A 12881-nucleotide genomic window follows, 5' to 3' on the forward strand; every position below is an offset into this window, starting at 1 on the left:
CACCAGAAAGCTCAGAGCCAAGCGAGCCGTCGCTTTCCCAGACCTCCAGCATCTAGCACATGCTATGTCTGCTCACCTCACCCCAGGCTCCGTCGAGCCTCCCTACCCGAGTTTTATTACGTATGTTAATTTTCTCTTGCTGTTATAGGTACCTTTTGGTAAGCTGCTTTGAGTCTCTTTGGAACAGGGTGGAGGGGGAGGTATAAATAGATCGGCAGTGGTAACCCTTTGCTGGCCAGTTCCCCTCAATCTTCTCCTCCCGCTGGTTCCGACTCTGTAATTCCCCGCCGTAGCTCTGTTCTCTCTGCCGGTTGCAGCCACTGCCTAGAATTTTAGAATCCTGTTGTTTCCGAGTTTCAGTGTCCTAAAATGTCATAGCCAGAAGGAACCTTTGGAATCGTCTAAATTGAGAGCTTTCAAACTTACTATTACTAAGCAGTGAAACCCTTATTTCAAGCAAAATAATAGTCTTTTGATTAAATGCTATAGTATCTGGATAAATAATAGCAAACAGAGGATTCACCAAGCACTACTGCTGTTTGTAGCTCTTCCCGTTTTTACTGAGTCCTCGCGCAACCCTGTGAGGTTGATACTGTTGTTAGGAACTGTCACACCCATTTTACAGATGAGGAAATGGAGGCACTAGACAGGAAAAGTGTGTAACTCACGGCCTCACAGATAACCAGCAGCTGAACCAGACATATTATGTAGAAGATCAGAATATAAAGTGCAAAAGGTCGATTTGTTTTTACTGAAGTGAGTATTAGGGGGAGGGGGTCCAAACTCTACCCCTCTGCCCCCACCCTTCACCCGTCCTCTAAAGTGGCCCCTCAGGCTGCTGATCTGGAAACCTGTGATCTCTGTCATCTGAAGGGAGGGGTGGGGAGCCTGAGGCCCAGACAGGGGACAAAGAGACTCCCCCAGGACAGTGGGGTGAGCTGGAAGTCGGTTCTTAATCTTCCTTAGTTCTCGTGGCCCACCCTGCTGCCCAGGCTCATCCTCTCCCCTCACCTCCTGCCCCATCCCCACCCCCAGTCCCAGTCTCTACCCTCAGCTGAACTGCCCCTCAGATCACTCAGCTCCGTCCCTCCCTAGGACACGGGTGCCTTCAGACCTTCCGCATGGTCCTAGGGGATTGGAAGTGACCTGGTGCTGGGCTGCCCTCTCTGTCCCCTCTGATGGGACTCATCACCTCAGAGGGTGGGCTGAGGCCAGCAGGGAAGGTGCAGCTCCTGCCTGGGTGTCCTTAGACTGACCGGGTTCACCCTGAGGGGAAAACAGCCCTCTTGCCACCAACTAGCCTGTTGCCTGGCCTGCCTCTCCTCCATTGGCACTTTGTTCCATGGGGCTTTTCTGTCTTCAGGACCCTCTTTCCAAGCCCCGAGTGGTGGTGGGTCATATCTTACCTCTAAGGCTTTACTCAGGGAGAGCTGGCAGGGGCCAGCCAGCTGAACAAAGGTGTGCCCTGGGTGGGTGTTCCCCAAATGGGTTCTGTGGAACCCGAGTCTGCTGCGCTCTGCGTGGAGGAAGGCTTCCAAGTTAAGCAAGTCTGGGAAACACTAACTAGTCACCCTGTGTCCCTCATCATAGTGTTGGAGACATTAGGGCTCAGGGAACCAGCTCTGCTCTGTGTAACCAGCTTTCCCAGACATGTGTGTCGGCAGGATCCTCCCCCATAACTTTCCTGTCCAGAGTTACTGTCCCTGGAATGGACATGAGTCATGAGAAAAGGGGATGGGGGCACTCCAAAAGGAAGGGGCTCTTCCTCTTATTTTCAGCTCTGCTGCCCACAGGCCTCTGGTCAACCATGGGCTTGGCCCGGCCTGCCCCTTCCTCCCCATCCAGGAAGCAGATGGGGAAAGCCCTGGGGGGCAGGGGTTGCTGGCCTCCTTGGCCGCAGCTGCTGGGTTGCCGTTCCAGTCTGTTTTTTCCTGTTGCCGATGCCCACGGGAGCAAGCAGGAGTGGAGCCATGGAGGCTTGGCTGCCTGGCTGCCTTGCGCAAGCCCCTGGGGGTGGCCAGAGCTGTGGCCCAGCTCGCCTCCCAGACCCTGCCTACTCCCTGGGATGCTGGTCTGGGCAGCTGGTAGGTTTCTTCTCATCAGTGACCGTGGGAAGACCGCTTCTTGCCTCCCCAGAGATGGACCTTCTGGCCGGAAAGCCCCAGGTTCCGAGATGGCAGGGGGAGGGCTCAGGTGATACAGAGTTTCCAGGCTGGAACCAGGAGTCTGTCTGGCTTTCAGTTTCAGTTCTTCCAACTCTGCTCATTGGCAAGTCACCTTTCTGAGCCTCCGTGTCTTCATTTGTAAAACCCCATTCATTCGTTAATTTAACAAACATTATTGAGCATCACTGTCTGCCAGGTACTTTTTAGGTGCTAGGGATGCAGTAGTGAATGAAGTAGACAAAGTCCCTGCCTTCGAGGAGCCAGTGTTCTTGTAGGGGAGACAGATGATAAGCCTGTAAATATAAATATAGGGTTGAATGTAGGTGGTAAGGTGCCATGAAACAGGGTAAGGGGGGTGACAGAGAGCCAACTGTGATAGATTCTGCACCTGGAATGCGGTCAGGGTAGGCCTCTGTAAAGGGGACGTTTGGGCAGAGGACGAGGAGTGAGCATATGTGGAGGCACTGTCCCCGGCTGGGGGTACAGCAAGTGCAAAGGCCCTGAGGTGGGAGGGACCTTGGCGTGGTTGAGGACTATTGAGATAAGCGTGGCAAGGAGCAGAGGGAGCTCAGTGGGAGAGAGGAGGTTGGAGAAATGCGTGCAGGCAGATCACACAGGACCCAGATGACCATAATAGGGGCTTTTTTCTTCTAATCCTTTGGTGAGTCGGGGGCAATGGAAAGGCCTAACCTTAGTAGGCTCAGGAAGTTCGTTGTCAAAAGTGGTGTTTCATTTCTAGAAACACTCGTAGGTCTGGCAGTGTGCTAGGGGCTTCATTCATGAGATCTGTTGGCAGTGACCCTGGTGGGTATGGACAGGCCCAGCCAGGTTGGTGTGGCCCTGAAGGCCCACAGAACCCAGCACTCCACAGCAGGGCCACCCGGGAGCCAGAGAACCTGAGAACCAAGCCAGGCCTCGGGCAGGAGGCAGGCACGTGAACACGGCAGGCGCTGTTGGCACCAACAGTGCTCAGAGGGTAATATTCAACCCCTGGGGATCTTCTTGCCGGTGGCCCAGCCCGGAAGCTGTTCCCGCTTGGCCACCTCCATCGCCTTAGCGGCACCTGGCAAACGGGTGAGGCAGGGTCATTTCCCATGGCTTCCTGCTTCTTCCCTGAAAGCTGGCCGGCAGCTCCCTTAGCCCCAGGGGAGGCCCATTCTTAGGGTGTCTGTGGGGCAGGAGGAGCGTGTGGGGATTCTGGGGGCCAGTTCGGGGGGGGACTGGGAGAATTGGGCATGACAGCCGCGTGCCCAAGGGGCAACGCTCTGATGGAAATGAACGTTACAGCTGGCCCCTCGGATGCTCTGCCACTTGGAACACCGAGTCCCACTGCACCGAACTTCGAGCCTCTTGACTGTGCCGTGCACTCTCCCGCCTCTGGCCCCTGCCCGTGCCCTTCCTTCTGCCAGACCCTGTTCCCCTTCCCCACCCTACTTGGGTGGAATCATCTTTCGGACCCAGCTGAATTGTCATTTCCCCTGGGAAGCCTTCCCCGAACTCCCGCCCTGCCTGGGGGAGGGGACCCTCCTCTGGGCTCTCCCAGGCCTTGTCCTTCCTCTTCAGAGCTCTCCACACACGGTGTTGTCACCAGTGGGTGTCATGGTCTGTCTCCCCTGGGCAGACAGTGCTCTGTGTCTGCCCGCTTCCCAGTTTTATTCCCAGGGTCCAGCACATTGTAGGTGCTCCGTAAGTAAAGGTCAAAATCCCTTGAATTGAACCTTACTTACGGACAGGGCAGGTGTGCTGGATTATCTCCCTTTTTTACAGATGAGAGGCTGCCCAGCTAGAAAGTGGCCAAGGCGGCCTGGAATCAGGGTGCTTGAGCACAGTCTGGCCGCATCTCTCCGAGTCTGGGGGATGAAGTGCTCCTGCGGGGGCAGGCCGTTCGGTGGGCACGCCGGCCGCATGAGAGGGGCCTTTGAAGCAGAGACCATGTTAGGTCCACCTGGGGAAGGGCTGGGCAGATTCAGAGTTCTCGGGCCACGCTTTCCAAGTTTGTTCAGTCTGTCAGCCTCTCACAATGACAGACTTGTCATCGTGTCTGCAGGTATTAACTGAGCGCCTAGGGTGTGTTTTCTGTTCCAAAGCTGCAGCAATGAGCAGAACTCATGAAAATCACTGCCTCGCACATATCATGGAGACTCATGGCAGTTTGCTAGAAGGGAGAGCCTCAAGGGGCTTGTCGAAGGTCCGTGGTGAGTCCGGGGCAGAGCTGGGGCAAAGAATCCCATACTCCAGCTGCTGGCTCCCGGGGGGTCTGTTGAAGGCCCTCATGGACCCTCAGTGTTTCCCTAGGCCCTGGCTGAGATGCAACCCCTCCAAGTCCAAGGCCTTAGTATGAGTTTATAGAGGGCTGGGGTCAGAGCTTCCAAGTTAGCCAAACACAGGAGAGGGGGCCCTGCTTTCAGACTGGATGCCTGTTGCCTTCGCTGTGTGGCCTTGGTCAGGCGACTTGACTTCTCTAAGCCTTGTATCCTTATCTGTAAATTTGGAAAGTGCCAGTATCTGCCTTATGAGGTTGTGGATTTCCATGACCTAAGCTTTGCAAAGATCTTATCTCAGCATGAGCCCTTGAGGGGCCTCAGCCTTTCGCCTAATTTTGGGGATCATTGTTTTCCCAGCCAAGTGGCTGGCGAAGCTCCTGCCGCCTTGGAAGCCTGAGTGCGGAGAGCTGGCAGGCCTCCCAAGTGGCACGGGCGGCGCAGGCATGCCAGAGGGGGCTGCAGCCCCCTTCTTTCCGGCTGGGCGCCCCTCTCAGCCCGTCAGGGGATTAAAGGCCTTTTGGCCTTTGTGTCTGAGTCTGGGGCAAACAGACTCAGTTTGCACAACAAAGTGCTGCCCCAACAGATTCCTTCCCCGTTGTCGTCTGCTGACTGTGGACAGGGTGCCACGACCTGTGGGTGGGGCAGGGCACCTTGAGCCTTTCTCCGGGGCCTGGGCTATAGCAGAGTGGAGAGAGCACTGCGGGGTTACATGGGAGCCTGCATCAGAAAATGGGGTGGGAGGGGGCATTGCCTGGGTTCAGTGTCCCAAAGAATTGGGCGCTGTGGGTCAGAGCGTCTGCCAGCTCCTCTGCCCTGCACAGGGGAGGGGCCGCCGAGGCAGAGGCTGTGCTGGCAGGAGGCAGGTGGGCAGGCAAGGCCCCATTTGTCCTGCACCCCCACACTGCCTCTGGATTTTGATGGGGTGAGCTCACTCCAGCCCAGATGCCTGGAGCCTTGCCCTGGGCAGTTGCAATCACCCTGGGGACCGCAGTGCTCAGACCTTCTGTCCAGCTGTGGGGGCAGTGGGGGGGCTCAGCCTCAGGTCTGGGCCATGGAAGGGAGGGTGGGCTGGCTGCCCAAGGCATGTGAAGAATGTCTCTGGAGAAGCCTGAAGTCGAAGTCCTTAGTCAGTTGTTCCTGAGTCGGCATCAGAGCAGGCAGACAACTTGAGCCTTGGAACTAAGCTTTGTGGTCACCCCCGGGCAGTGCCCTGCCTGTTCGGCCCTCGCAGAGCCTGGGCAGCAGAGCCAGACCCCTCCCTTCATCCCACATCTGGAGGCTGACCCTAAGCCTGGGCCCACCCCCCACACTCCCATGAGTCACCTCGTGACCTCTTGTCCCCTCACCTCTACCCCGTACCTGCTACATGGTACTGCTTCTAATGCTTATTGAACACTGTACACAGGCACCATCTGAGTGCCTTACAAGCTTTAATCCCATTGACACAGAAGACCCCTTCTGAGCCTCCGTTTCCTCATCTACAAAATGGAAATTACAATACAAGCTCAGTCTCTTCATTGAAACCCTTGGGATCAGATGTGTTTTGGGATTCACAAGTTTTCCAACTGGAGAAAGGTGACATGGAGCACATGCCCCCAGCGACATGACGTCCTCAGGAGAGTCTGAGGCAACACCCCGTAATAAAGCACATTAATATTGCTGCAGCAACGAGTGTGACGGTTCCCCCAAAGTGGAGTGCAGAAGCTATTAATAGCTTCATGTCAGTTCAGGTCAGGGCTCGGCACCAGATGAGCTTGTTATAAACTTATTGAAAACACGCACACGCACTGCTGGTTTTCAGAGCTCCTTGGATTTCCCTTATTGCACAGGAGGGATGGGGGCCCTGCAGCCACTGGGCGCGCCCCAGTTGCTGAGGACTAACTGGGGGGCCCAGAGGAGAGTCTGACTGTTTCCATTGTCATCTCTTCACTGTGCGGCCATCTTCCTACCGCTCTGATTTCAGCGGCTCCAGAAGCTCTGAACCTTTGCAAAGCCCGGAGTCCTTGCTATAAGCTCCTTTTAAAACCCTGTGTCCTGTATCCGGATCTGTACCTCTCCCCGCACCCCAAACCTTGTCTGACTACTGTGCCCTTCTCTAATGGCTTGACCTTTACCCCCACACTTCCTTCCAGCTACCCTTGCCTCCCTCTTTGTCCTCCCCCAGGCCAGGAAAGGAGGACCCAGTCTCTGTCCTTTGTCCCCAAGGGCCTCTGCAGGACCTGGAGCTCCATGTGCACCCTCTTCCTCACCAGGAGGGCCTGGGCACAACCCAGCCTCAGGGAGCAGGTGCTTCCCAGAAGTGCTTTGTCTGTCTGGTACGCCATCTCCCCACCCCAACCTCTGCTCACACCCCCATCCCAAGCAATTGTTCTCAGCACACCAGAACAGTCTGCTGACCTTGGCCTATATGACTCAGCTGTCCCCCCTTCTCTCTCTGTGCTTGGCTTCTTCCTCTTCGGCCCAGGTCTGCCCTCTGGACTCCTCCTCTCTGGCCTGCCATCCTGCTTCAATGCCTGCCTGAAGTCCCGGGTTCCTCTGTGAGGAAGCCAGATTCCCTCCCAGCCAGACACGTGCTGGAAGGCAGGAAACCTGGGTGCTATTTCTGCCTTTGACCTTAAAGTCTCCGACAGCCCTCCTTGGGACTATGGGACCTGCTGCTTGGGCCCAGGCTGCTGCCAGCACATACATCCTGTGTCCCTCCTGGGAGCTAGTCAGGTTGGGAATGGGGACCAGCCAGCCCTGGGCTTCCTGGCCTGGCCCGGCCCAGCCCAGCCCAGCCCAGCCCAGCCCAGCCCAGCCCAGCCTAGACTCCTTTCCTGGTGAGCAGAGGGATTGGGGTCCTGGGTCGGTCCTGGCTGTGCCAGACACTCACTTGTTTCCTCCTCTGTGAGAGGGAGCCATTCACATCTGCTCGGCCACCTCAGGGGGTCACTGTCATGGTCAAATGGCACTGAGGCTGAGGGAATGCTCTGTAAACTGAAATGCAGTGTGGCTGAGAGGCTTTGCAGTCGGGACTCTGAGTGACCTCGAGAGTCCCCTCGGCGAGTTCCAGCTCATTGCACAGCCCTGGTTACAGAGACTGTGTATGCAGTGCTAGGAGCCTAGCCACTGGTGCCAGACCACCAGGGTTCCAATTCCAGCTCTACCACCTGCTAGGTCTTCAAGCAGGTGACCTGACTCTGCTGCATTTCCTCCTCTTTCCAGTGGGGCTGTTTAACACCTATAGCCTGGGTTAACATGTAAAAGTCCTTAAAGGAGGACCTGGTGCATAGTAAAGTGCCCAATAAATTAGCTCTTCTTATTCTGCAAGCAGACCTTGGACTTCTCAGGTTTGAATCCAAGTTCCCTTCTATGATCAAGTCCCAGGCTCCTTCAGGCTCTTTCCGAAGCCTCTTTCCGGTCTGGCTCCATCTTCCCTCCCAAATGTGAAATACAGCTGCTAGAACCTTTTGATCTTCAGCTTTTCACAGTCAAAGTCTCTGCTCTTGCTGGCTTGGCCCTTGCGACAGGCCCTGGTCTGACCCCATAGCGTTGGATCCCGGGGAGGGCACTGCGAGCAAGCGCAGGTGGGCATGTGGAGGGCCCATTCCCTGGGGTCCCTGTGGTCGGGGGCTTCTGCCCAGGCCTGATTTGCTCTGGAGTCTCTCTTCTCTCACTGCAGATATGTATTCCTGGCTTTTTTTTTTCAAGCTGAACCTCACTTCTCTATTTCTGGTCCAGTCCCAAGCCCCACCCTGGCTTCTCCCTCCCTAGGAGAAGCTCTGGACCTTGCTCACCAGGGTTCTCCTTTTCCAGACAGTGGAATGGTGTTAAGGGGGTGCCAGGAATCCCTCCCTTTGCCTTGTGCAGCCCTCCTGGGCCTTCCCTTGCACGGGAAGGAGGAGGACGTGGCAATGACACACAGAGCCCTCCTCAGGCGGGGGGTGCCTGGCGTGCCCCGCTAACCTCTGCTCAGTGTCAACGCTCCTGCACCAGCCCTCGCCCCTACACTCCCCTTAGGTCAGAGGGAGAGGGAGACGCCCTGGTAGGGGGCCAGTCCTGTGATTCTTAGCCAGTGAGTGTCAGGATCCCCTGAGTATACACAACTGTAACCCTCGGACCTGGGGTGGAATGAGCCTGACTCAGTGGCTCTGGGAAGCAGCCCAGGAATCCATGTCTCACCAGCTCCTGGAGGTTCCAAGGCTCCCTCCTGGATGGGAACCTCATGGCCCAGCCCAGAGGCTCACTGACCACCTCTGTCCAGAGGGAGAGGGTGAGGAAAAGGAACAGGAGGAGGGGTTTGCCCATGGATTTTGCGGGGGAGGGGCCTTAGGCCAGAGCAGAGGATAAAGGCAGCAGTGCAGGCCTCACACAAGGCTTGGTAGTGCTGCAAACACGAAGCTGCCCAAATGGCACTCAGCCCCTGCCTCCAGCAGGCACCCAGCCTCAGAGGGGAGATGTGTATAGACTGCGTGGGGGTGCACCCACCCCCAAAGCAAGTCATCTTCAGGAAGCAGCTAGAATTAGTGGGTGATGACATTTTATTTTCCATTCACTTATTCATTCATTCATTCAAGTATTTGCTGAACACAGGTGCTGAGAAAGTAGAAATGCATTAACCACAGTCCCTGCCTTCAAGGTTCTTCTATTTCAGTGGAGGTATGGGCGATTACAGAGTGGGTCCCAGAGGGACACAGGTGGCTTGGAAAGGCAAGGAGTCAGGGCAAAGTTTCCCAGAGTTGTTCTTCTTTTTTAAAAATAAATTTTATCCATTTATTTATTTGTAGAGAGAGGGGAAGGGAGAGAGAATGAAAGGGAGAGAAACATCAATGTGTGGTTGCCCCTCAAGTGCCCCCTACTGGGAACTGGCCCACAACCCAGGCATGTGCCCTGACTAGGAATCGAACCTGTGACCCTTTGGTTTTCAGGCCAGCACTCAATCCACTGAGCCACACCAGCCAGGGCAGAGATTTTTTTTTTTTTAGTCATCATTACTGAGCTATAAATTATAAACAGTGAAATGTACCCATCACTTCAAGGGTACAGTTCAGTGATAAGGAGATGTAGGTACCCAGGGAAGGTACCCATCCGTCCAAAAGGCTCCCTTGTGCCCCTTCCCAGTCAGCCCCACCCACCCCTGGGCCCAGGCAGCCACTGATCTTCCTGTCACTATGGATTAGACTTCTCCCCCATAGACTGTCACACAGTAGGGAATCTTTTGTGTCTGGCTTCTTTCAAGGAGCATAGTATGTTGCAGGTTCATCCATGTAGCCATGCATATCTGCAATTCGTTCCTTTTTATCACTGAGCAGTTAAAGGAGGTGACATTTAGCTGAATTTTGGAGGATGAAATTGAAGTTAGCCAGAAACAAATTGACATGAACCAAACAAACAAAGGGAGGCGAGGTATTTGGGCAGAGGAACCACGATGAGAAAAGAGCAGAGGCTCCGGGACACCTACTGGGTGGAGTTGGGGGCGGGGAGGGAGAGGGACAGCCTGTTTCTTTGGCTTTTTTTCTTCTCAGGCCTCTCTTCTGCTGTCACCACCTTGTCTAACCAGTGAGGGCTGGGTTTGGTTTCCACAAACAAGACCACTTCCTTCTGGCCAGTCTGGGCTCCCCAGATGGGGGCCAAGGCCAGGACAGGGCGCGAGACGCTCCCGCCAGGCCATCTGGAGCTAGACAAGCATTACTGGCCACAGCGAATCCCTGCAGGCTTGTCGGAGTGGGAGGGCTCTGGTGTTCCCTGGGGCTCCGCTGGGTTTGTTTTCTTCTAAGTGATCTGTCAAAACGCCTTTGGAGCTTGTCTAAGGGGAAAAGGCATTCAGGGCCCATACCCACACCCGAGAAAGGCAGGCGTGATGGGTGCTTTTGCCCCGCCTGCAGGGTGCAGGGTCTTGGAGTTTGTGCTGGGCTCAGCAGCAGCCTGGGGTCACGTGGAGTTGACACCATGCCGGTCCTGCCCCCATTCAGCCCAGCTGCTGCGCTGCACCCTCGCCTCTGCGCAGATGAGTCTGTCAGTGCAGGAGAAGGTGCCAGAACTAATTCTCCAACATGGCTGGAATGTGTTCCCTGTGGCCTGGAGACTGGGAAGCCAGACCAAGGCAGAATGAGGTGGCCAAATAGGCCAGGTGGGAGGCTGCTATTGGAGGCGACAGCTTCGACAGACTCGCCCTCAGTTTCTGCCTCTGAAACCCCATCCACGCGGACCCTGGCCACTTCCACCCGCCTATGTTCCCATCTTCGCTGGCCCAGGTCACCCTTTCCCTGCCTGTGTCTCCTGTCCGCTAACTCACGTCCTGGGTGTCTCTTGCCTTCTCCAGAAGAGTCGCCACTTACCCAAGTGACTTTCATTGTATTGCCTGTTTATCTGCAGATTCCTTCAGATGGGGAGAATTTGCAGGGCTGGGCTCTGTGGCCTCAAGGGGCTGATGGGGTTTGGGGGAGCCGAGTCAAAGGGGGTGGTTCGGTCCCAGCCTGACTCTCTTAGCCAAACCACATCTGACCTAACCACTGCAGGGCTTCAGGCTGAGACTCTGGGTCCCTCCCCCCACAAGAAGGGTAGTGGCTGGAGAGCATGATGTAGTTGTCTGCATGGTCTCCCACAGGTGGCCCTTGCGCTGAGAGCGTACGATGGCCCGTCCCTGCCTGAGGATGCGGAGACGGTCACGGCAGGCCGGGCTGGCTGGGGCTACTCAGACCTGTCCGACGACGAGGACTTGCTGGCTGATGAAGCCTCTGGAGGTGGGCAGAGGGTTCTGGAGGCTGGGAGTGGGGCGGGCCAGGGACAGAGTCAGGGTTCTCCCCACCAGGCCTTAAAGGGACCTCAGGAAACTTGCCCAAAGTGGTGCCTGAAGAGATGGGCTAAGACCTGTATGTGTCCACGGCCCTGGCCCCAGTGACCCCAGGATTCTCCACCTACACCCTGTATGACCCTGGGCTGGTGGTGGTTCCTCTGCTGTGGTGGTCCCCACCTCGGACAGGATGATCGGGACCGATGAGGAAGGTGGTGGGCCATGCACAGTGGGGGATGATGGCCACCCCTCTTCCACCTCCTGTCCTCACTGGGGGGCAGTCTGGTCTGGCCCCTCCTCCCCAGCCGCCCTTGGTCTACACCCTCTCTCCAGGCCAACCCCCCGAGGCCTGGGGAGGAGGTAACAGCTATGTTTCCATGACCTTCCCCACTGTGTGCCCAGAACAGAGCCTGACACCCAGTGGGTGCGAACCAAATATTAGTGGTTGCTGAATAAGTCTGTCTTTCACTTGCAGATGACCTGGGCAGCGGGGAAGAGGGCAGCGGGATCTTCCAGATGGGTAAGTTCATGGGGCTGTCCTGTGAGCTTTGTCCCGTACCCGGGAAAGCCCCAGGACTGGTCTTTCTAGCCACGGAGGTCCCATTGCTGGAGCCGACGGCTCTAAGGGCTTCTTGGGCCTGTAGTGAAGGCAGGCTTGTCCCTCCTGAGTGATAGTCATGTGACCTGACTGGCAGGTGCCTACAGGGTTGGGCATGGCTAGGTTCTGTGTGTGCCTGTGCCAGGAAATGCCCGGTTCTGTGATCAGAGGAGATTGGGCTCATTTGGGGTGGTATCGCCACAGATAGGAAATGCTGGGTTCTGATGGGGACTGAAAGTGAGCTGCTCAGCATTCAAAGCAAAATTCTCACTTCCCAGAGCAGCTCAGCTGTGGAGGTTTTCTGCAGAGCCCTCCTGGGGATGGCTGCAGAGCCGGGGCCCCGGCAGGAATGGGCAGCAGAGGGGCTCTGTGGCCTGGGGCATTCGGGCAGGCCCACAGAGCCGACAGTAGGAGGAGGGTCGGCCTCACTGGAACCTGGGAGGGAACCCTGCCTTTGGTCAGACCACCCCTGGGAGCCCAGGATCCTGGATTGGAGAGAGGGCTGAGCTTCAAGGAGGGAAAGGAACCAGGAGCTCTGTCGCTGCCCACTCTGCCTGCACCCAAAGTACCTGGCCAGAGCCAGGGCTAGCCCAGCTCCGACTCCCTGCTCCTTCCCACCCTAGGATTCTGGGGAGAGACAGAGCTCCCTGGTGACAAGTCCCAGCAACTCCATATAGTTCCTACTGACCTCTGGGAGCCAGTGCTGGGCACTTGGTGATCAGGGCCAAGGATGGGGCCTTACTTAGGCGACCACTGGGCAGCCCCATAGCTTCCAGTGCTGCCCACATAGGGCAGGTCTGGCCTGGGCCTCTCTAGGGCCTTCGTTCAGCTGGCATCACAGGGCATTCAAATGCCAGAGGGTGGCATCCTACCTAGGCCAGTGCAAACAGGAGGGTGGGCCTGTGGGTGGAATAGTCTAACTGGGACCTCCCAGCACCTGGGACTCAGACACTACCTGGACCTTTCCACGCTTAGGTCTCTGCAGGGCTACAGGATGCCAGGGAGCTGGGCGGGGCCCGGGAATGAGTGTCAGGGGGCCCAATGCACACAGTTCGCACCCCAGAATGGCCTGAGCTGATGTG

At 56.5% G+C, this 12881-nt stretch overlaps 1 protein-coding gene across 14 annotated transcripts in view; it reads left to right on the forward strand.

The window, feature by feature from the left end:
• Positions 1–12881, forward strand: part of HSPG2 (heparan sulfate proteoglycan 2) — a 96349-nt gene that overhangs the window by 21241 nt on the left and 62227 nt on the right. For all 14 annotated transcript variants that reach the window (XM_037032969.1, XM_037032974.1, XM_037032975.1 and 11 more), the window contains exons 2-3: positions 11016–11151; positions 11677–11721. In XM_037032969.1, coding sequence (XP_036888864.1) covers positions 11016–11151; positions 11677–11721 — 181 coding nt within the window. The remainder of the gene's footprint in view (positions 1–11015; positions 11152–11676; positions 11722–12881) is intronic.

Source organism: Sturnira hondurensis, unplaced genomic scaffold, assembly GCF_014824575.4.
Source record: "Sturnira hondurensis isolate 20B ecotype Veracruz unplaced genomic scaffold, ASM1482457v3 Scaffold0021555, whole genome shotgun sequence".
Taxonomy (NCBI): Eukaryota; Metazoa; Chordata; class Mammalia; order Chiroptera; family Phyllostomidae; genus Sturnira; species Sturnira hondurensis.